Raw genomic sequence first — 24,974 nt, 5'->3', positions numbered from 1 at the left:
TGTGGGAACATAGCAATAAACTTTAGTAGCGATTGCATTTGGAGACCTACCCGCAGCATTTTTTGCTCCAATCACTGACGTGTCAAATGGAATGGGGGGTCGGTTCACGATGCTACAGTTTGTTCATCTGAGAGAGAGAGAGAGAGAGAGAGAGAGAGAGAGAGAGAGAGAGAGAGAGAGAGAGAGAGAGAGAGAGAGAGAGAGAGAGAATTCTTTAACGAGCCCGAAGAGGGCAGCCCTGCGTAATGCTGGGCTTGCTACTTTAGATGGTTGGTGAACATATGATGAGGGTTATTTGCTTACATGAATAATACAAATAAGACAAGGAAAAAACAAAGAAACTCCACCAGACGAACACACGCGCACACACATAAAAAACAAGAAAAGTCAGAGGCGGTCACAGGCTGGAGTCGAGTCCAGAGTCTCTGAGAAAACTCAGAAGAGCTTTAAAACCCCGCACCTCACTGTCTTCGCTGTTCCAGGACCCTATAAAAAGTCCTTCATGTTTAGAGTTTTCGCCCGTAATAAACTTCGCGCTGTCGTTCGCGCCGAGTTGAAACGTCGGCAAACACAGAACAGGTGTTAAGTATCTTTTCGTACACCGCAAAGTGGACACAGAGGTGATGCCATCAGACCGATTTCGTTTAGAAAGCTTTTGGTATAAGCTACTTTGAGGCGCAGGCGATGTATAGCACACTCTGTTTGCCTCAATAAACCGTGAGGTATACGAAACGTCCACTGCGGGCCGAGAGCGTAAAGGGGGGCGTACTGCAGGTCCGGGTTCCGCCAGTGCTGCAATTGCGTGCGCCATCCGAGAGTTGTGGCTATTCCGGTGACGTCCTCCTTGGATAAAGGGAGTTGTGCTGTGCCTTCCCTTCTAACTTGAGCATTGGAAGAAGGCAGCGGGATTCTCAAGTCGGGTCCTTTCCACACCCTGTACTTCAAAACAAAATTGACCCCATGCGGTACGACAAGGAATGCCCTTTCTGCAAACAACTCGGCACGCTCCGGCACGTAATTGGAGAGTGCGACTTGTCACACGCCGTCCCCCCTCCCCTCCCCCCGGCCAACAACGCCTTACTTGAACGATGGGATACTTTGCTGCTCAGCCCCGCCCTACTGATCGCCAGGGGCCTGGAGGCCCGAACAGCATATGGAGCCTGAAGAGAGCCCCACCTAACGGCGCCAGCATTGTTAGCTCAATTAAGTCTTTTTTTTTCTCTCTCTATCTCTCAGAAATTGGGCAGCCCCGTTTCATGACAGAGACGCATCTCACCGCGTGGTATTGCAGGGGGACTCCAAGTGCGGCAGGCTATTTTTTCCTCGTTGTGGCTCACTGACGGCGTCTCCCACACTCTCGATGCAGGCACCAAGCCCAAGGTTCGCGACCACTACCACGCGCACCGGCTGTCGGTGTGGACGCAGCTCATCCCGAAGCTTCACCGGGCCGGAGGAGGCGACGTGCCGCGGACGCACCACCTGCTCGAAGACTTCGACGACACCGGCAGCTACGACGGGGTGGTGCGCGAGGTTCCTCCGCCGCCGCCTCCGATGGCACCTTCACCCACGCCCTCGCTCACGCACTCCACTATGGACTCAAACTCAGGCGGTGCCGGCGGACCACTCACGACAAGCGGAGGGGCGCGTGCCGGGAAAGGGGCTCACGTAAGTCGCGGGTATGACAATTCGTTTAGAGGGGAAGCTTTTCACGGGAGAGAGGATACCGCTAGATTTCGCTTTTGAGTTTTATAAAAGCCCCTACGGTGTAGCACGTTTGCCAAGGCCACAGGTACGGCTGGTGCGGCAACAGGTTGGGCGCTAGGAGGTGGCGACGTTTGCCATGGTAGGGTTTGGGGCGCTGTGTGGTGAGGACGGCGGGCGCCGCCACGATATACCGATAACGAAGACGTCGTTGCAACAGCGTTGCATGGCGGCATGGACTGGGCGTTATCCTGAATATGCCTGGGCTGCGACATCACGCAGTCCTAAATGTCTTGTGCGTGTTGGGCAACGTCTCAGCGCAGACAAGGATTTTGAGATGCGCCTTTGGTTGGCTCATTTTGTTCGCTTGACCACAATGATAGATGATCCAAGAGCGTTGCGGTGAGGCAGACTCAATGGCGTTTTAAATGCGCCCAGCACCTAGGCTGTATCTGTGCAGGGGCTGGGGCTTTCGCTCTTGGACATACTACAGCGTAGCGGAGGGTTTCTTCTATTTATTTTCTCGAAACATTTTTTCTGCATCGCAAGGAGGAAACATTTTGGTTAATTAGCGGTTTTCAAGGCGTAAAGAGCTTTTGTGGTTTTTGTAACGACGCAACTTCTGAATCGTCCGGGCATGTTTTGTTTTTCACACGTTCGCTGACGTGCTACGAGTATAGGGATCGCAGTTCGTGACTACGAAATCAATAAAAAAAAATTGGAAAAAACCTAAACCTAGATTGCAGGCGTCACCAACCACCCTGGAAAAGTAAGATTGAGCATACTACTGCTATTTCACGTTATGTAGGATGGCTGGTCGTCTGTGCTGTGTGGACATCGACATTCTTACAACAAAAACACTGTAAAGTGTCACTTCCGTTAAAAAGAAGCAGTATATACCAGCCCTTTATAATAAAAATATGTTTATAACAATTTTTATAACTTTATAACAACCGACAACGCCCACCGCAGGGTCGGTGCTCTCACCATCCCGCACCAATGAGCTCGCAATTAAAGATGTTTCCCCCCCCCCCTCCCACTTCTCTCTCTCATAGAATGCAAACTATGCTTTGACCGTATATTCTTCGGTAGTTGGAAGCCCCTCCAGAGATGGAGGCGAAGTAAGGGCTATAAAATGGTTATATTCCTCTCTTGGAAATTAAGGAGCTCCTGCACAAGGATTGCGTGGGGCTCTAGTTTTGTGCGTGCATGCGTGCGTGCGTGTGCGTGCGTGCGTGCGTGCGTGCGTGTGCGTGCGTGCGTGCGTGCGTGCGTGCGTGTGTGTGTGTGTGTGTGTGTGTGTGCGTGCGTGCGTGCGTGCGTGTGCGTGTGCGTGTGCGTGTGTGTGTGTGTGTGTGTGTGTGTGTTGTGTGTGTTGTGTGTGTGTGTGTGTGTGTGTGTGTGTGTGTGTGTGTGTGTGTGTGTGTGTGTGTGTGTGTGTGTGTGTGTGTGTGTGTGTGTGTGTGTGTGTGTGTGTTTTGTTAGCAATAGCAGAACAGGCACTGCTTTCAGATCTCTATGGCGGCTTCCCCTTAGAGGAGGCTCAAGTCTACTCGCAATTTGAATTATTTTCTCTGCATTTTGTCATCACCTCTGCCCGGAATGAAGAGTTTTTGAGAATGCAAAGTCAACCGAAGTTTGTCATGAAGCTCGCAATACCTTTCCCTCTTTCACAAGGAAACCGAAGGCTGCCCTATCGAGCGAGCAGTCGCGCCTGCCAGACGCCTAACGCTGCTTTGAAATGCCGCTAGAGAAGGGGCTTTACCAAAGAGTAGCTTGAGCAGGGGGACGTTAGGCTGAGCGGGCGGCCGGAACGAATCGCAGGATGGCGGTCGGGGCGGCGTGACGACCCCTGGGGACCCAAGCCAGACCGAGGCGATGGCCATGCCCCAAGGTGGCTACTCGACGGCCCTGGGAGTCACCATAGCCGTGGGCTGCTCGCTGCTCATCCTCAACGTGCTCATCTTCGCCGGCGTCTACTACCAGAGGGACAAGGCCGGCAGGGCCGCCGACAAGTCCAAGAAGAGGCCGTTCGAGGTACCTTGAAATACTTCCCTGTTCGCTGGCTTGAATGGCTGGGTTGGTACAAAGTGGTCCCACTGGCTGGCACGCGTGTGGGCTACGCCATTCTCCAGAGGGATGTTGAAGTTTAGGCCTGACTCGAGAATGAGCTGTGCAGCAATTGGACACAGCTGGGCTTAATATGATCAGCCGTAGCACCGAAGCACGCAAGTGTGGTTTGTTCGCGTTGAACGGCACTTCTCCGGGCTGTGTTGAGACGTGAATATCGTTCAAGCTGGCTGTTTTCGGGAAACAGGATGCGGGAATAATGTCTTGTTAGGTAAAATTCTTATCCGCGTAACAGGCACGATTTTTCCCATATTGTCTCACACAAAGGTCAATCATTATAATGTTGCCAAGGTCTGATGCCTCTGAACAACGCGGCTGAACATTGTCCTTCTCGTGACTGCGTAACTGCCTCGCAAGGCTGTTGCTGTAATTGAGTCACAACCACTCCTTCGAACTCATTTGAATGCAGCCCTGCTCTTACTTGGGATGCGTGTTGTATAACGGCGGCCCGCAATTGAAGCAGTAATAAATGCCGCTTTACTTTCGCCAATTACTTCATTTATAAATTCTACTAACTGCCCCACTACCTCCCACTTTTCTATTGTTTAGTATAAACCGCCTTGTTTAAACGAAACTCAAGTCATTATATCGGTTCGACGACCAATGTAGGAGAAACGACTAAGGCGGGGTTATTCTTTGCGAAGAAAAATTGGACGTTCACTTAAACTGAAGCCATATGGTTATAAATGAACGCTATAGAGCTACGACCAATAGCTGTAAAGCTTTCCCTTTTAGCCGTATAACTGTCTTTCAAGTAAACGCCGAATAATTTATTCAGTAATTTTAATTAGGTGTATTTACACGAAAAATTAGCACATCGTTTCTGGAGTACTAATTAGGGGGGAACTTGTTTAAAGGAGAAACAATCGAGCTTTAGGAGTGTGAAATACACTACTGCATGTTTTCTTTTTTTAGTTTTACGTAACCGTATTAATCTTTAATTTGACGTGTAGGTTCCTCTATGTTACAAATGCAATAAAAGGAACCTCTAAGGGAAGCGAAAAAAGCGTCTATCGACGTCTCTGCTCTCCCCGTTGAAAACTAACTTATCCAGCTAGCGGGTTATAATATCCCAAATATTTTCAGGCACAAGTTTTGTGATAGTGAATACCTACAGTAAAATTTACTTCAACAGCACTGAAAAAATACAAAACAATAACCTACACTAAAGGGCTTCCAAAAAATAAAAAAAAAATTAGTATTCACTTGCTTTTGATGTGTCTTAGGTTTAGCCATGAGCTCTAGATCATTCCTGGTAACACATTGCGCGTTCAAAAAAGGGGCAGCCAAGCAACCGATCTTCAGCCGATTTTCAAGCAACTGATCTCCAAGCAACCTATCGACAACGTTAAGCATGAATTTTGCATGACAATGAAAGTCTCGCAACCAAAGCGAGTCGCCTGAGTGTGTAAAGCCGGGAGCCGCTGTGTCACGGAGTGCTAGCAAGTTGCACTCAACTTCTCCTCCCCCGCGCAGCCTCCTCGCCTGGGTGACGAGCTGGGCCGCGGTTCCCCGCCGTCGCAGCCGGCCTCGATACTGGCCGGCAGCGGCACGCTCAAGCGGCCTCCCCCGGCGTCGCCTTGCGCCGGGGGCTGTGACCACCTCGACTACCAGAGCACACCCGCGGTCGTCGCCGGGTGCCTGGCCGTCGCGCCACCCAAGGTGGGCAGGCTGCACGCTCTCGGCAAGACTCGCAGCGTGTCTTACCTACAAATGTTATTACCACTGGCACAGTCTTCACTGGGCAGTCTTCGCTGAGGTCGAGGAGAGATCGCAGGAGCTACTACTACTACTAGGGGATTCGGGTGAAAAGGAAAGGAAGTGCACTGGGGATATTATTCAGCCCAACTGGGGGCTGGACTGCATACAACCCAGTGCTGGGAAGACGGGGACGAGGGGGGATTAAAAATTAGAAAGGAGAAAGGGGGTGATAAAGCTTATACATGCAACACACTGCATTACAGATTCAAAAGGGCCCGGTGTCCTCCACCTACCCCTCCGACAGAATCAATCAATCAATCAATCAATCAATCAATCAATCAATCAATCAATCAATCAATCAATCAATCAATCAATCAATCAATCAATCAATCAATCAATCAATCAATATTCCACATCGATTTTTTACAGATGTCTGTGATACCGACAGCAAGCTTCAAAATATTGCGCTTGGAGAGGTCCTGCATATATGTATATGTTGGAGTAGGAAAGAGAGATAGAGAGAGGAATGAGACTCATTGGCTGAACCTACAGGTAAAGCAAGCCAACGTCAGAAACAAAAATGAGGGCATAGTGAAGGAAGTTCGCCTCCTTTTATAATGAAATTATAAATTTCGAAGTGGTAGTAAAAATTGGAGGGAACTGCTCGCTGCGGGAGCGATCCCAACCTGGGTTGCCAATTTTTCTCCGCAAGGTACTGTCGCGAGCAAAAGTCTGGATTCTACGCGAGAAGCATTCGAAAGGCAGCCCATCGCCTTCACATGACTGCGGGCCTCCATAACTGTACGCCTGGTTAACTGCGGATTTTAACTCTACACCTGTTCATTTTCCCGCCTCAAGCCGAAGCGCTCTGCGTCTGCAGAAAGAATTTATGTTGTCAGACGTGTAATCCAGACTTTTGCTCCTGACTGTACCTGTAAACAGATTCAATTAGTTGGTTTTGGTAAGAAAACTAGATAGATGTCGATGGTCGTTGGAATCCAACCCAGAACTCTGGGGTGTGAAGAGGGCTCTCTGCGTTTACGCCACAGATGCTCATGTTCCTGGCTGACTAAACGTTGGCCTAGTGCGTGCGTCGCTTCGCACTTGAAGGCGGGTGCACGTGATGGGACGTGAGGCGGACGGGTTCTTTAGGGCAGAGAGAACGGGGGTTTAGGGGGTTGTAGTAGTGGGAAGTGCCGGCCGAGTGTCTGCCGAAATAATTCGCGCCGTATCTTGTGATGGATAGGGCTTCCACATCGGCTGTGCCTCCAGTTTCCGCACCGGCTAAGGGCGATCGACCACGCAAATACGTCAATAAATCCGGCGCACTGCAGGCAACGAATGCGGCGAGGAAAGATGAAAGACGAAGAAAGGGACGGAATCAATAAACGGAAGCAGGATGCTGCAGTGTTTTATAAGTAGCGCCAGGATAAGCCATAATGCCTTCCCATTCATTGCACGTAAGCAGACTAAAGTTCCTAGAAGAGTTTATTTTTATATGTCACGTTTTTGATGCACGTTTTCACTTTTTTCCTTTCATTTTGTCGTTCGCTATGTGTGGGGCAGCAAACAATGCCGTAGGCTCCGGTTAGTTGGCACTTACTGCGTTCCCTCCTTGCTTTTCTGCCACAACCTTTCTCTCTTATATCTGTTCGAGACTGTTACTTGACAGATGCTTAAAATGCTCGCTATACCTATGTAAATCACCCCAGTCACCAGAAAGGTTTCTTAACCAGAACGCCGGACACTAAACGATAATAACTTACTATCGCTGCAATCTGAGAAGACAAAAAAACGAAGACATAGAACAGCCTAGCGGGTTAAAACGGACAGAAAAGGCAACATACTTGCCCTATTTGCTTTTTCGTGGATTCAAACATCTTTTGATTATACGTATTGTAAGTGTAGAATAGGGAGCACCACCAGATAAATGTGGCCGAGAGCAGTGATGGTGCTAGGTGAGCTGAAGAATTAGCAGCACAAATACTCCAGCATGAAACTTGGGAACAAGGAGCTTCGCGCAGTCGTTCCGGTGTTTGTGTCTTGTTGGAGCAGCAATTCTGCAACAGGCATACCTTATTATTGCTATCATGGCATTGTAACCACAAATTAAGGCACTGCACAGCGTAATTCCCCATGTGTGCTGTGCAACATTCCGAAGAAACAAGGGTTATAAAATCGAGGTTAAATAAAACAGCTCAGGCCGCACGCTCGTTAACTCAATTTTAGCAAATGCCGACGTCTTCGATAATACGTCAAGTGTACAACTAATACAAAAGAAGAAGGACGTAAGGAGAAAATGGAAAGTTGGAAGAAAGCAAATTCTACAAAATTCATGTTCAAAAAAAAGGAAAGGACTTCGAGCAGCATCTCGCGTTATCCCCTAAGTATCCCAAGTGTTTTCCTCTTTCTTACGGTTCTTAGGGAGCACTGCAAACAGGCTAATCGTCATGATCAGAGCGCACATGGAAGCTATGCAAGCGCGAGGTATAGATTACGGCGCAAAAAATATTGGTTGTCGTTATTTCAATGCTTGATGACAGGCAGAGTCAGAACCTTTGTACATTCTTCTCCATTCCCTCTCACGGACAGGAATATTCAAGCACGGGCCGTGGCCCCTCGTCCCCTCTTCACCTCCTGCGTACTCCAGTTGTTGAAACCATCAAGTACACGACAGCGTCTCGTGATAAATTTCAATAAATAAACTAGAAATTTAAAGCTCACGAAGTAAATGGTACCGTCAACAACAAAAAAAGAGAAGAACCTTGCATCCAGGGAGTATCGGAGTACAAAGAATTCCTTGTCTTGAAGCCGATGGCAACGCACGCCGCCCTGTTACCCGTGTTGCGCTAAAAATATGAAAGGAAGTCTTACTATAAAACATCGCGGGAAACATTAACTGCCTGGTACTGTTAACTCTGCAGGCCGTAAGTAAACAAGTAAAAAATAACATGCGCGAAGCTTTTTTATTGCACTAATATGTGACGCTTCTTGAGGAGAGTAAATTAATCTTCGGCCGCTGCCTCTGCGCGTTTCCTTGACTTGAGGGTTCTCAGCTGTTTCGTTAAAACCCTCACAACGAAAGAAAGCCGTTGCTAGGTTTTGGGTTACTACGACATGGACAATGGTGTTTCGGTTTTGCTTTTAAATGCAGAGCATTTCAGTAACTCACGATGTCACCCGCGTTGGCGTCCGTAGTCCGCACGCTCACTGCGCATGCGCGTCGAGTCGAGGCGAAAGCGAACACATCTCTCGCGAGGGGCATTGGATTGGATTCGAACACTCTCTCGCGAGGGGCATTGGATTGGATTCGATTGGATTGGCTTGGATTGGATTGGCTTGGCTTGGATTTGGATTGGATTGGATTAAAGTGGATTGTGTTGGATTGTGTTGCGTCATAGCCGCGGCACGTTGCGTCATAGCCGCGGCAGACGCGCTTGGGCCGGCGCATATGTAGTACTCTCTCTTCCGCGGTTTCCTCTCCTTCGGGCGCGCTGCGCATATAACCGGTGTGCCGTTCTCCGGCCAAGCAACATCCGCGGTTGGCTAAAACACCTAGAGTCCACGCCGCTTTACAAGTACGCCAACGTCGTCGACTGGGACCGGCTTACGCAGTCCGCTCAACGTATATAAGCGGCGGAGCGCGCGTTCGGAATTCAGTCAAGGGCGTCTTTGCATGGCTTACGCTTGACGTGACGCTTTGCTTGACTCGAGTAGATGCGACGCATTTACTCGAATTCCCCCCGTGGGAAGATGCGGGCGGCTTTTTTATATTACTGGTTTCCGCCTCTTGGATGCAATGAATAAATGCGTCGTTTATTGAGATTTTAATGAAGGCCTAGTTAGCGTTTGAAAGCGTTAAAGCAATGGCGCTTGAACAATGCTTTCATGAAAACCGGTACAAAGCACGTTACAGACCATTTGCAGCGAGCAGTTAGGCCCTCCTCTGCCAGTAGCCGCCAGGTCCGCCCGAAGTTGGCAAAACGGGCATGAAGAAATGTCGTAATTTAATATTGTGGACGCAGTCTCAGCTTATGTTGGTCGCCCGGAAATGGAACAAAACGTTCGCAGAAGCATTCCAATGTTCGGAAGCATGGGAATTTTCCGGCGCAGCATCACCAAGCGAGATTGAGTCATTCGCTCTTAAGCGTTCCGGTTCGCTCCATAGGACCCATGTGTCGCGCATATTACGACAGGTAGATCAGACGACGCGTGGAAAAGCAGAAAATAAACCTCATCGATTACAACTGTGGCTAGGAACGCACGTTCTGTCTGCGCCCTCAGTGAGCATCACGTACCCAGCGAAGGGCACTATCGAGGGCACCAGTACCTGAATCTTGAACGATACATTTCGCTGCGTAAGTCGTTGAACTATATTATTCTAACGATACATTTTTATCGTAATCTGGTGAAGAGCCACAACTGAGGTGGCACAAAATGGAAGTACGGCACTTCAGCTCTCTGTAATTATAATATGTAGGGTTCCAATCGGCAGCTTACATGGTTGTAAATTGCCTGTAAACCACCTATGAACGCGCTGTAAGCCGTCTATAACACCATTGGTGGAGATTTGAATTGAAAATAATTATATACAGTTAGAGCAATATTTGAATATTGGACTTTTTTTTTAATTAGGCATACTTTTTATTTTATGCAATATGTATTTTGCACGTTCACGCAATATTAAGGCGCGTTGCTGTGATTCCCGAAATGATGCTAAATTTATGAGTGTACAATCATAAACTACACTGTCCGTTTACAGTTTTTATAGGACTGTCTTCAAGCTAGTATTCTAGTTACACGTTGCAGCAGCAAAAAATGATGATATTGTTACTGTTTTATTAATACAACTGTCGTCATCATCATCAACAACATAATAATAGCATCCTCCCTACTATTATTATTAATATTGGAACATACTTTTTTGTTGCGTGTCACTCACGAGTCTTAACAACCACTTCAAGATTGAAACAAAAATCTGCGTTATTAGGCATAGTTTACTGACCAAGAAGAATTTCTGATCCATGCCAGTGTTTTAGACTTATGGCTATGTGAAAGTCTAAAAAATAAATGCAATGAGGGCGAAAATTGTCTGGCCATTTTATTACCCAAACGCTAGAGGGACGTGATAGGTCGATTAGGTCGAATTAAAATGCGCGCACTGCCTGTTTGAGGGCGACTGCAAATAAATAGCATCGCTTCTACGAGAGGCCGCTGCTTCTTCCTTAGTTGTCAAACTTCATTAATTTTTGTTTATTAAATAAATGTGGACAAGAAGGAGGAGAATGAAAACGTTAATTAGAACTGATAACTAAGAGAAGGGAAGAATAGTGGGCGGCATCTTCTCATATCAGAAAGCCGCGAGCTACCGCGGCTGCTCGGGCCCGATTGACCAGGAATTCCTGGTCCTCAAGCTGCGAGCTGGTCAGCCCACTCTCCTACTGCTCTGGGGGAAGAGATAGCACAGGTTGTGGGTGGGGTAGAATTCCCATACGAGGTGCCATGTGGATCCCAGTACGTTGCAGGCAGGGTAGTTATATGGCTATGTTGAAGGAGATGTGTGGCAGAAAAAATTCTTCAGGAGGTTAAAGTACGAGCTGCTCTCAGGGAAGATTTTTTTTTTTCTGCGCGACATTTGCTGACAACTCCTACGGTGCCGTACAAGTGAACTTACTTGTTTTGTGCTCTTTGCGAATGGGCTTAAGAAATGACGTTTTGTAGGCGGAGCTTGTTCGAACAATTATCCTAACATAACCAGGGATGAAAAAAATAAACAAAAAAGACTAATCCTGAGGTTGGTGAATAACACTCATTTCTGGTGGCTTTGCATATCACATAGGCCTTTATCTCTAACGGGTTTTCATCTAGGTCCCGGAACTCTGTCAAATAATTTATTATCGTTATCTCAAAAATGTTGCGGCACCACAACGCTCTAAAGGCTACTATACAAAACATATGAAATGGTTGTAATGGTCTATAATTATTCGCTTTAGACAGCCATTTCTTTTTATGCCAGGAAGTTTATTATAGCAGAATCGATCCCATTGCAAGACAGTATAATCCAAGCAAACAAAAAAAAAATCACCATCTTCCCATTACTGTTCCGCGAAATGTCCTCGCGATCGCTGAATACTGGGACGGGTAACGGCATGAAAAATGCACTACAAGGAAAAAGATCGAAGAAGTAATATTCGCCTTAGGCAGATAGATGATGCCAAGCAAAGAACCGGGAAGCTTGTAGAGTAAGGAAATAAAGAAGTAATATACTAACGCAAAAAGGGGTCGGTAGAGCAGATGGAGGCAATCTGAAGGGGATAGGAAATGATGAAATGAAAAAAAAAAAAAAAAAACATTTGCCAACTACACGGTAAAAAAAAAGTGCGGAACATATTACATGCGAATATTAAAAGGGAAAAAAGCCAATGATAAAAGACAGAAGCCCGCAAGAAGTAAAAAACAGCACACATTAGGTTTGGAATCATAAAGAAACAAACGTTTGCGGATGAGAGCAAACGTTGGAAGAGAAGCCCGCATATGCATATGCTTGAAAGCAGTAATGAGGGGTTTACTCAGATGGAGCTTGTGATATTTCCTCTGATCCCTGCACCACAGGAAAACTCGAGAAAAGAAAGTTAAACATTGGAAATCTTGAGCGGAAGAGACCTGAAAGTTTCTCACCGAAACAACAGTTTAATGCATATACCGCCCATAAACTTGTCTGAAGTAATGTATCATCTATCAGGGAACTCAAAAATATACACACGTTGATCAAATAGCCTACGATTTTCTCCCCAAAAAGACATATTTACTGTGCAGTACCGAACTACACAGTACTGAGCTGTGAAAGCAGTACTGAACTACACAGCCCGCTTACAATAAGATAAATGCTCTAGAGTTTCCTGATGTAGCCAATCAAAGCAGAAACTCCAGCATGAATGGAAAAACTGACATCCTCAGAGAACTGCTGTATGTGTTTACCCAAGGCACGCGCTTGTAGAATAATCTTTTTCGTTTGAATTGATTCATTGATTCTAGGGTTTATAACGCACCGACGCAACGCAGGCGATGAGGTGCGCCGTAGTGGAGGGCTCCGGATTAGTTTTGACCCACTGGGATTCGTTAACGTGCGCCGAAATCTCGTACACGCGGGTGTTTTTGCTTTTCGCCTCCATCAGCTTTTTGTGTTAGGAAATTTCGTTTAAAGCGTAATGAATGAGGGGTAGGCCTTATTCGGTATCGTTTTTTTTTTTGTCTGGAGAGGGCCCTATACTAGCCCGCTCGACTACCCAGCGCCTTGCCTAGCCACGCAGGCTTTCTTGCTCACCCGGAATTCTTTCGCTATTTGACCTTGACTGACAGGCTTCACACTCCGACAGAACGAAAACACGGGCGTAAGGTGGGGCACTTATCGCTCCCGTGCCAAAACGTTACGGCCAGCATTCTCCTCTTATCATAGTCAAATGTGAATTATTCTTTGGCTAAAGAAAATAACGTTAATTTCGCAAGCTTAGAAGAATAATGATGCCTTTATCATTGTGCACCGCGTAATTACGAACGTCGGCTTCCTCAATGGTGCACTCTTTCCATTTAAAGGGAAGTCGCTGATAGCTCAGCTTAGCCGCCGGACTTTCTGTGTACTCGGAGAAGGTGAAGGCGAGCAACGCCTACGCAATGTCCTAGTTTGAAACAGCCATCAGGCCTCACCCCGCACCCTCTCTCTCTACATTTCTGCTGCTATGCCGTGCAGGTGCCTCCGAAGCCGAACAGCCTCCTCCCGTCGGATCACCCAGAAGCCCAGCCCTTGCTCCCACTCTCGGCGTCCGCCAGAGTTCTTTCGCCCGGTGCGCATGCCACGCTCCTTAGGCATCACCATCAGCAGCAGCAACAACAGCAGCAACAACAACAGCAGCAGCAACAGCAGCAGATGACAGGGCACAACACTCAGGAGCTGTGCGTGTGAGTACGTAGCCACACCTTCCATTCCATCGTCTTCCTTCTCCCCCCACGGAATGCTCTACATGTACAACCCTCTTTACTTGCTCGTGGCACGCAGCACGGTACAGATGCATGCTTAGTCTACGCTTTACTAAATAAAACTGAAGTCTGCACCGGTATTTCTTCGACGGGAGATGTAAAGTTGTCAAATGGTGCATAGCCGGCCTGACAGACTAGACTAAGCCTTCGCGACATTTTTCTAAAAATGTATTCTTGTCCATGCATGGGTTACTCCGTTATGAGCAAGATGAAGAAAAAAACCCCAATGTGCTGTAGATCCCAAGAACGAAAACATTTGGCGCTCTGCAAGGCTGCTGACGTCTTTTTTCGGTTGTCATGCAGGTGTGAGAAAAATGGGAGATGAAAGGCGCGCGCACGCGCGTCGGACACGCGTAAGCGGTCAAACATTACCACCTCTGCCTCTTCGCAGCCGCTGCCGTAATGGTGTTTCGGGAAACGTGGCTTCCGTCTAAGACGCCCCGGGACGACTTACCCCAGAGAAACAACGAGGCGTTGTTGTTCACTGGTTGTCGTGGCCTAGACCAGCGGGCGCCGAATTCATGCCTCAGTATATTACTCTTGCGGTGCACAAGGGGCAACGACTTTTGTGGGCACAACGGCGCCTGAAACCTGTCCTGATCCTGAGAAACATGCCTCGCCGGCGCGATTCTTTCTCCAGCGATGACCGCGTGTGAGAGAGGAGAGAAACGCCTGGAAATCGATGAGGTGGTATTTGGCTCCACCGTTGGATTATTCGAAATGTCAGCTGACCAATCGGATCTGCTCCTCAGCACACCAGGAGCGCGAAGTATTACATTCCTGCGCAAGACGGATAACAGCAGACTTGAACACAGACTTAGAATCTCAAAGCCAGCAAGCCTCTGTGCTTAGCGCACGTAAATCTTCGCGGTCTAGGTTGTACCTTCGGAATAGTTGATCACCAAGAAAAACGTACCAGAGTTAACTGAATTCAGGCGAACGCTAGGATAGCAATGCTCTGTCACCAATTCTGTAAATAACGTTTGCAAATAATTTTAAATACAATTTTCTTCGTTACCTTCCCGTCATTGTCCCGTCTAATCTTCCTCGCCATCACCGCCTAGTTCAAAAAGCGGAGTGTTTTTCCGCCACCACAACGAACCACAAAACCTACCAAAAAGGTTTTGCTCGCTCACTGATATCTGTACAAGTCGTCGTCCAGCGAAGCTGACCATAATTTGATCTCCGAATCAAAATATGTCAGCAGGTTAATCGTAAGAGGCTGAAACGGGCACCGTGCTGCTGACTGAAGTCATTCCTGTTCTCCTCTTGAGCAACTGAATCGTGAACTCACACTTCAAAGGAAACAGCGCTAGTTCACCAATCCTAATTCACCTAAAAAGCTGGTTTGGGGTGACGATTTTTTTTTGTGTGTGGAGTGTGTTTGTGAATTACATCTCCAAGATAGATGGGCACGAATGATCCCGGCCGAGGCAGTGCTTAGGGTACAGATTCGCTGAACAAATTAATGCAGGATAAAAAAATTAAATTTACGCCACCCATATTCCCCTTTTTAAACGTAGAGGGTGCCTCAATTCCTTAAAGATTTACGGCCTTTGGTTTTAAGCAAATGCTGTGGGCTTATAACATAAAGCTATATGGGAATGCAGAGAAATATACTCAATCGGCGTTATTTTGCCACATGATTTTTTTGTCGGTCTCCGGATGTAGAACAGGTCCCAAATGCAGTGGCCTAAGCATATAGTCGTTGGTAGGTTTTAATGACCTCTGTGGCTTGCAGCCAAATGAGCTGATGCGCCTACTGCCTTAATTCACCCCAAAAAGTGGCAGCAACAATGGCGCCGACCGTTACTTGTAAGAAACGAGGGAATTCGGGAAGTTACATTTTAGAAAAGTGTAGGCTTTTGAATTGCTTTAGGCCTTTCTCGCATCCACACTAAGAACTTTCGAGAGATTGGTTGCTTGCTTCGAGACGCTGATTTCGCGTCTGCATCGTTTAGTTCAAGTTGACAGTTGCGGTCTCTGGGAGAAGACATGGTTAACACACGGCTTTGCTTTACTTTCCATTTATTTTCACCCCAGCTTTTTTATAATAGAATGAGAACTTTATTGTTGTCTCAGAAGGGTACACCAATGAAGTGTAGTTAACACAGAAAGGGATCCCAGGGTAATGTACTGTAGTAGGACGGCCTTAAATGCTCAGTAAATGAATTTAAATCTGCGAAGAAACGCTGGAGAACTATGTGGAGTGGGGGGGCAAGCAAATTGCACGCACAAAATAACTATCAACTTTATTAACTGCTAATCCAGAACGTCGGACGGGTCATGTGCAGCCATTTAGCCAAACACCAAGACTCGTGTACAAGCGCAAGCGCATATACACGCGCCCGTGTATATGCACGCTGCAGCGCACAGAGGCCGCTGTGAGCGCAGCACTTTTCCTACTATACTTGCCTGCAACGCACCCTAGGGAATCGATAAAGGAGCGGCGATTTCTCGAGCAGTTATCACCCACTGCCTGCAGCATGCCGTGCCAACAATCTATGGGGTTGCCACTGAGACACGGTGTTAGCAAAGACGGCCGTGATGAATCCATCGGTTCCTTCCTGCCATTTGTACTATCTGCAATCTGACTGGTCGGCTACAATAGCAGCGATTGACGAATTTTCGCCTGCGCCACTTAAGCTGTTCGTTCTTCTCGGCCTTGTTATCATGACGTTACCTTAGATGCCTTGTTTGTGTGGGCGTCCATGCATGACTCATGATAATCCCGGCTGTTCCGTGTCTGGGACAGAGCGCCGACACTTACGTAATATGAATGCTACGAACCGAGCCCGTGATATAAGTGGCATCTTTCACAACAGAAATGACCCCCCGAACCATCAGGATATAGAAAACGGCGCTGCTGCTTGCGAGGCAAGCATCAGCTCAACGTGCCTATAGAGGGCAGTGAACAAGCTTGTGAATGAGGCTGTTTATTCTGAGGCATTCTTTGGCCTCTAGTGCTGGCCTACGCACAGACACGGATACGCATGCGTATTTCTACACTACAATATTTGTTTCCTTTAAGGAACCAAAAATATTCATTGTTTATTTATTTAATTATTTTTTTAACAATAGTGCAAGCCCGTAATTTGGCCCTACCAGGAGGGGCTACAGAGGATACATAGATTATAATGAAAATCAACAACACCAGAAATAAATTTATCTCAGGATACGTCTGTAAGGCAATAGGAACGATTCTCTCATGCCAGGTACGAATTTTCTGTGGCGCGTTTGTTCTTGCTATCACCTCTCTCTCTCTTAGTCGGGCAAATAAAGGAAAGGTCAGGGCACGTGACCAGCAAAAGTCGCGCCCCGCACCCTGTCGACGCATCACTGGGCCACAAGGAGCCACGCTTTGTTACACCCATCGCAGTCAGCGCCAGGATTCCGCACTTCATCAGAGACGCTATGCCTCGGCGGGACAAGCGCCACCGCGGTCGATGAGCGCCCCCCGAAAAATACACTGCGCAGCGCTCGCCGTGAGCAGCCGAGCCAGCAGCAACAAAAGGGGCGCGAAAAGGCCGCTCTGTCAGGGAACGTTTTTCTTCCGCTCGCTATTTTCCCGCGGTTTCTCTTGTTCTGCCCCTTGTCTTTCTTGTTACATTCACGCCGTTCTTGGATGGTTAATGCAGCGGCGGCCGCGTCCGAGCGTTATTCACATATGAACGATGGACGCTGTTTCTCGATCTTCTGGCCGCACGCCCTGCATACGCCTCGAAAAGAAAAGTTAGGAGGAAATATCCGACATTACGCCCCAGGCGTCTCTGTTCAGTCTCGCGATTTCGGCAGTTTTTATTGCTCGGTGTTTTCTTGCCTGTACCGAGAGATAAGGGCCTCGTGGGAAAATAAAAGGAACCCCCCCCCCCCTCCCGTATTGATCATTTCCGACTTCTGTTATCTTCCGCAAAGATTTAAGCCTTTGAGGCGTGATTTTTGAACCCTGGGTTAAATAATTTGGTGCAGACTTTTCGGAAGTTTGTCTCGCACGGCCCCCGTCAGCGCGAAGGGTACTTGCAGTAGCCTTCAATAGTTCTTTAGTTAACGTCACTCAATCATTTTGACATTTCCTGAAAAGAAAATTAGCCCAGCTAGCACTAGGGGTGGAATGCTGGAGAAACGGCAGAGCTGGCGGCCCCTACCCTTTCGTCAGGGCTCCGCTCTAGCATCATCATCATCATCATCATCATCAACAGCCCACTAGGTTTACTGCAGGTCGAAGGCCTCTCCTATCGACTTCCAACCGCTCCTGACACGCGCCGCTCGAGTCCATTCTTTGACTCCGAATTTCCTTATTTCGCCCCTCCATCGAGTGTTTGGCCTTCCTCTTTTTCTAAACCCGTCTCTCGGTGTCCACTGTGTCACTATGGTAGTTCACCGACTGCTATTTCGCCTAAATACGGGGCCGTCCCAAGTCCATTCCGTTTTTTTAATTTGAACTATGGCGCATTGTATTCGAGTTGGTCCTCTGATCCAGGAAAATTGTTTCCTTTCTCTAAGTGTTACTCCGATAATTATTCTTTCAGCGGCGCGTTGCGCCGACCTAAGTTTGCTTTCAAGTTGTTTAGTAAGGCGCCAAGTTTCCGCGCCATAAGTCTTTACCTCACCTTTACTCCGAACTTGCGCTTAAAGCTCCTTATGACTGGCAGGCCCGGATCCTTTGGTCCACAGTCTTTCACATCTCTCCCAAAGTGGGCTGCGTTTGCGTGCGCCTGAAACGGCGGCCAAGTCCAAAGCCAACGCCCGCGCTTCGAACCCTAAGGAAAAACTGCGCGCCCTCATTGCGGTGATAGCTCAATCGGATAGACACCTGTTTCATAACACGAGGGACCCAGGGTCGGTTCCGACCTGGGGATGCGTTTTTTTTTTCAGTTGGCTGCACATATTGTTTCCCGCCGCTGCTAACCCAGCACCCCTCGGGCCTTTGGGGTGGCCCAGTGGTTAGGTTGCCGGTTTCACAGCCTGAAGGTCCAGGGTTTGATTCCCGAAACCTCCCTAACCACATTTTGTTTCTTGTGGCTTCGAGGCTTTTGGTTACTCCGGGCAGATGTATGTCGGCCTAAGCTGTGCTATTAAAAGCCTACTTAATGGCGTAAAAAGTCAATATTTATTATAATTCATAAATAAACCTAATGGTACGTTCTCTGAAAACAGTAAAAATGAAATAAAAGTCAGCAATTTTGACGACGAAATTCAATATTCCAGGTTATAAGTTTTGGCGCCATACACATCTTATGGACAACCTTGTCAGAATGTCTTTAAATTGCTGAAAGTCTCAGCAGACTCAAACACCCACTTTAAACATTGTAATCATTATCATCATCGTCATCATTTATTGTACCCTTAAGGGCCCCTTGCGGGTATTACATAAGGGGAGGGCAAGTACGAAATTCCACAACGGGTGATGGTCGATGGTACAGGCATACACGTGAGGCAGGTTCATAATGAAATGGCAGCAACATCTTTCGTCTTTGTTTCTTGCGACATCTTGTGTTCATCTTTGTTATCACTGCGCACGCTCCGTCAACCAAGACCTCGAAAACATAATGCAACTCCTACCCAGATATTCTGAATTGTTCCTTACTCGAGCCTCCAGTGGAAGACATCCTTGAAATTGATTTCCCCAGGCATGAGCATTGCGGAGTCCTTCCCTCAGCCGAGTAGAGGGAGCAAATGGAGGGGAGGAGAGACTCGTATTACGGCCCCTAGCCTCACTCTCGAATTAGGTTAAAACAGTTGTGTTTCTATCAGTCCCAAGTGAAGTTCATATTTCCCTATTCGGTCGTAGATGTCGTAGTTCACAAACTATCCAGAACGCGGCCTCCCCTTCGTCTAACGACAACGATGGTTGAAACGCTCACAGTTCTCGTAAGGGAGTCGTTCGCTATCATTGGGGTTGTAGGTGTTCGCAGAGTTTTTATGAGGGAACGGTCACCATTAGAGAGACAAAGAAAGCTTTGCTTTAAATTCAAACTGCCTCGACTGCGTTGGAATGGCGCATTGGTAAAGATGTCGGCTTCATAACGCGAGGGACGCATGTTTGATTCAGACCAAGGGAACTGTAGTTTTCTTGAGACGCCTGAAGTTCCTCCGCTTATCACCGTCATTGTTTTGTGAAACCCATTGTGTAAAGTTGGCTTTCCCGCAGTGCGCTTTGATGACGGGACGGTCGCCATCAGAAAGGCATAGAAAGCTTCGCTTTGAAATTGTCACACGGTTCTAACTTTTTGTCTTAGTGCACAGGAAGTTAGCACTGCAGTGCCCGCCTCGTTGTGTGGCAGGAGAAAGCTTTAAACGAGACCAAGCAATAGCAAAGGATAACACTATGAAGCTTCAAACAAGAGCAATCGTATGAGATACCCGATTATTTTGACTGCGCCACCGGGTCCCGAGTGCCACTGTGCACTTAATATTGTGCAACACTATATCCAGCATGCATACGGTGACGCCTGCGTCTGTCGTTCAACACAATGACGCTGAACACGATAATGGCGTTCAATGATGACATTTGACACAAGCCCCTGCTATTCCACCTGAATAATCACCTGCCGTGCTTGGCTGAATCATAAGCGCTCCCGTTTTTCACCAGTAGAATTGGAATGACAGTGCTGAATTTTTGTGCGCGTGTGTATGGCGGGTGTTTGTGTTCCTTTCTTTTTTAAAGTTGATCTATGTGGCAGACGAAACAAAATTTCAGTGTTTATATAGTCCTTGAAAGAGTAAGATCGTTTAAACATTTCAATATTGATGGCTTGCACCTGAGTAATGCCCGAGCATGCACTGGCAGTAAGCATCTGCTTATGCACTCAATGTCAACGCAACGTATTCGCGAAAATGCGCTATAGTAACTAGCTAGTAGGCCGTGCCCTTCCAGCATGGTAGGTTTTGAGAAGTGGGTGTTTGTCTTTCGCGTGCAAGCTTACATTATTTGTTTGCAGCTGACTGTTCTTCAATAAAATAGCAAGCAATAAAGTTCAAAATAAAACAAAGTGTCGCCCGTAATGGGCGTGTACAGCATATCTGCGGCTGACGTACAGGCAGACCACATTTACAGAGATAAAATGAAGATATAAAGGAGAATTTATAGCGCCACGAAGTACGTTCTAAAGTACTAACTATGCCAGATTGCTTGCTGCGCAATTTTGTTGCATACGTGAAACGCTACTCCCAAACCTTTGCTCTTCTTGTATTTCTACGTTTGCTAGCTGTAAGGGTGAACACAGTCCCTCAGCAAGCAACTGGGAATGGTTTAATTAATGCCAGATTTCTTACTCACTTTTGCATTGGATTGGTAGTGAAATTTGAGCTATTCAGAGTAACCAATTCCATTCAATTCTTTCTCTAACTGGCCATTTCCTTTTGGCGCTGTCGTTTCTTTCTTAGGTTGAACGATGATCAGAAACAGATGGGTTAACGACTAGCCTAAATACGCTCCACGTCGAGATGAGATCTCTGTTGAGTTCCAAGGGTTCGTTAACGAATGGAAACGCAAGGCGAAGCGTGCGCTATCAGCATCCGTCAGTGTAGTAGTGATGCCACCACCGGTAGCTGGCAGTGTTGGGATGTTGGGGCATACATGTCGAGGCGCATGCGATAAGCCACTCCGAGTTGTGTGGCATCAACATTACAGTGGAGGCGGGCAAGCTTATGCGAGCTGTTTTAAAGCGAAGCTTTAGTGCTCTCATTGATGGCGTCTGTAACGCGAATACGCCCTGCAGGAAAGCCAACTTTCTCTAACGAGGGTGATGATTGTGGGTGAAGTGTACCAAAATTAAAACGCTTCCTTGAAGCTTGTCGACAGCTCCGTTACGCGCCTTCCCCTAAAGGTTGATATGCAACAAAGGAAGGCGGTGACGCAAGCGTGCGACCGCGCGACGTCAGAGGCTTAACTTTATGTTGTGAGGTGAACATCGACAGCCGTTACCCACAGGCCGACTTAAGATGCAAATGGCGTTGCTCTGCGTGCCGTAAGGCTGTTAGCCACAAGACGCTAGGCGTAACTTGCAATTTTGAGTTTTAGGACGTTAGGCCTAACGTCACATCTTGGGTTTTAACGCCTCAAACCGGCACCCACTAAAAACCGCTCAATGAGCGCCAAACAGCAGGTACCGATTCGCGCCATACACCCCAAACCCAAACGTTAGGCTTACAGAGTGCACACCGGAAAGTTGCTGTGGGTATTCTAGAAAAGTGGCACGTACCTCCAGAGTAGCACATACTCGCACTGTGGGATTGGTCAATCAAAGATTCCATCACGAGAAAGCTTCGCGTTCAAACATCGTCGTCTTTAGACGGAGGGGTGCATCATATTTTAGACTTGTCCGTCGCAAAAGTTTCCACTAATCGGAGAAGTGCCCCTAGAAAGCTCCTCTCGCATGTTAGTGCCTATGCCTGCCAGAGATAGGGCATGCGTGCATGCAAAGACACGGCTATGCGTGCACGGATGAATGCATTTGCAGCGCGTGTGCATGAGAGCCCTCATAATGCGCGCACGTAACAAACAATAGGAGAAGCTATCGCGAGAGTTCAGGAGTTGCCAATGCCCCTGCGCCCCTATTATCCTCTCCCAATAGCAACCGTCGTATTCCATGCCCACGAGTTTGTAACCCTAAGTTTATTGTCATCGCCACCGTCATGCAGAGTTTGCAACCTAGTATGCAAACCAGGCCAATATGCATAGTAGCCTCTTATGCTCGCACCCTTTTCATATTAATTGTAAGACGTGATTCGTAATTCGTCGCATTAATAATCGCCAATAATAGTGTCATTACAATTTAGAATAACTAAAGTTCGTAAAATTTTGTCTTTTTGCGTCTTCTTGGAGCCTGGTTGAAAGCCACACCATACCTACTGAAATAATTAACTTATTAACTGAGCAGTTGCAACTTCGCACTTAGCAGTTATAATGTGGCAGAGAACGTTGGCGCCATTATTGAGAAGCAGTGTGTCCCATCAGATGAGGGTGCGAATAACACATAGATATGTCAGAAATGCTAAGCCTAACTCCAGCGCTCTTGAAGGCAAGGGCAAGCAGCTTGAGAGCGAAGAATGCTTGAAGGCGTACACGGAATGACGAGCGCTACCTTCTGCCTTCCCTCTTTCTCCCGCTTGCGGACAGTGGCTTCCGGGACAGGAGGGAAGAGACGACCGTCTAGCATCGGTGGTGGTGGCGCGGTGGCCTTCCGGGTGCAGACTTTGGCGAGGAGCAGCACTAGTGTAGAGTGGCGGGGAAGAAAGACGTCGAACCCTCTACGCTTCGAAACGCGCCCGTCTCGCACGACGCTGCGGGCTGACCTCGAGCGGCGGAACAGGACTCCCGCTCCCCACCTTTGATCCTTTCTTCTTTGACACAAGAGAGAGTCGGACATAAAAATGTTTTTATCCAGAAGGCTTCCTTTCGGGACTACGACTTCGGCCAGCCCCCCAGCTGCGTTCGCAAACCACCGCTTCGGACGGCAATACCGTGCCGTGACGGTCCAGGAGCAGCGGGCGTGCGAAGACTCGCATTATGCGGCCTTCACTTTCGCCCCGCAATCGTGGAAGCGTTTGTGTGCGTGTGTGCGTGTTGTGTGAGTGCGTGTACTTCCTGAAAAAGCCGCCGTGCTCGAACATCGTGATTCCTCGGCGGCTTTACACCACCCACAGCCATTGACGAGTGGCAGCGGCAGTTGTGCGTCGCATCGGAAACGTTTCGGCCGTTCATCCCGACTCCTCGTGGCGACCATGTGTTCCCCTGTCGCACGGTGTTTGTCCTTTCGGTGCGGATTTTTCACCAGCTGGCAAGCTTTCCTTTTCACCTGAATCTCGTTGCCTGCGGGTGAGGAGGTTGAACAACGAGGCTGCCACGGCGAAACAGCGGCCCCTGAATGGAAGGAATGCGCCACAGCTAAGAAGCACCGATTGGCGACGTCCTAAAAGCCGTTCTAACAAAGTAACGCGGTAGTCCATCTGCTGAACCACGAGATTCTGGTAGACTCCGCCACAGCGACGCGAAGCTAAATACGCTGGTGGCAAAGGGCGCGCTCAGCCAGTAGGGCCATGCTGTGCGCTCGGTGAATACTGGAAACAAGTCTGTCCCTCATCTATCTCCTTTTTTGTTTTCGCGGACGCGCCAAGTTTTAGTCGTTTCGACGAATTAAGGTCGTACCGCGTCAGTTTGTACAGAGTAAACGATGTCATTTAACGTTCAACTGTCGGTGACCAAATGCCTCGCTTAAGTTCAAGTTTGAAAACTTACCATTGGTACGGTGTTAAGGACAGAACTCGCGAAAAACGAGGCAAACAGGAGGCGGTAAACGAAGTGCATGGTTCTGTAAACGACGAACCGATCTTTATAATGCTCCCTGTCTACATTTGTCTTCGCGAATGAGCACACGTGCGTCACAAACTACAGTGCGATAAGCCCGTGCTCAAGTGTTTGGAGGTACAGTTCGAGCGTTTAGAGAAGCGTCCTATTGTGGAACCTCGTTTTGTGTAGAATAATGCGCGTGCAAGATTTTCTATACTGTCACAACCCACTTGTTACGACCGTGTTATGACTACTTAAGCACGAATTTTTTGTCTGGTTTCTTTGAATGGTCCTGTTTTTTGTATGTATCAAAACCTACATTTCCGAGATTGCATTCATTTGTACATTTAAAATAATTAACTGCGTCAACCTTGCAGACGTTATTTTCTTTTTCATACTAAAGTCAGTTCCGTAAAAATGGTCATCCATTTCGAGTTATTTACTTTTGAAACGGGAAAGGGGAAGCGCCATTAAACAGTAGTTACTCAGGGGGAGGTTTCACCTGAAGAAGAAAGGAGACGGAAAAGTAAAATTTTCTGGAAAAACTTCAACGAATCTAGCGACGTATGATATCGCAAAAATTCGCTCAACCTATTTTCATCCCCGGCAATCACGAAAGTTGAGGGTAACAATAAAACGTGCTTTTTTGGGATTGTGTGCGTCTTTTCCAGGAAAATTTTTACACCTGAAACCGAGCATTGTCCTTCGTCATTCTAAACGAAAGAAATAGATGCAGTCGGAGGTACACTATGTGAATTGAAGATTATAAACAAATAAAGTATTTCATTGTTGAAGTGAACACGCGTACACCTGAAGAGCCTGTTGTGCAAGAAAATTGGGACTGCGCTGTAGCCTGAAATTTGTTTGAGAAGCCTTGTTTTCAGAAGAAGGGAAGTGGATGGTGTACAGTTCTAGACAAACACGAAACGAAATATTTCGGGAATTATATAAGCGCACCTTTGTCTCTTATGATCAGCACCCGAGAAGTATAAAGGGGTTTAAACATAAAGGCTCCTATCTGACATTGGAAGCGCAAATGCATTTCCTTCCCATTAGCTTCATATGAACCATATTCAATCACAATATCAGAACTTCTGCACAGGCATACTTCCCGGAC

General features: G+C 47.5%; 1 protein-coding gene across 3 annotated transcripts in view; it reads left to right on the top strand.

The window, feature by feature from the left end:
* Positions 1 to 24,649, top strand: part of LOC144170735 (neuroligin-4, Y-linked-like) — a 358,223-nt gene extending 333,574 nt beyond the window's left edge. For 2 of the 3 annotated variants that reach the window (XM_077700710.1, XM_077700709.1), the window contains exons 8-12: positions 1,367 to 1,665; positions 3,526 to 3,738; positions 5,308 to 5,493; positions 13,280 to 13,488; positions 22,688 to 24,649. In XM_077700710.1, coding sequence (XP_077556836.1) covers positions 1,367 to 1,665; positions 3,526 to 3,738; positions 5,308 to 5,493; positions 13,280 to 13,488; positions 22,688 to 22,724 — 944 coding nt within the window. In that variant the 3' untranslated portion in view covers positions 22,725 to 24,649. Of the gene's footprint in view, positions 1 to 1,366; positions 1,666 to 3,525; positions 3,739 to 5,307; positions 5,494 to 13,279; positions 13,493 to 22,687 lie in introns of all 3 variants that reach the window. The other variant, XM_077700711.1, reaches the window with a different exon arrangement.
* Positions 24,650 to 24,974: the final 325 nt, after the last annotated feature.

The sequence above is a fragment of the Haemaphysalis longicornis genome, unplaced genomic scaffold, assembly GCF_048455015.1.
Source record: "Haemaphysalis longicornis isolate Haplotype H1 unplaced genomic scaffold, Haemaphysalis longicornis Haplotype H1 scaffold_2, whole genome shotgun sequence".
NCBI lineage: Eukaryota > Metazoa > Arthropoda > Arachnida > Ixodida > Ixodidae > Haemaphysalis > Haemaphysalis longicornis.
The sequence above is the reverse complement of the archived record's forward strand: the minus strand, read 5'-3'. Positions and strand labels throughout refer to the sequence as shown.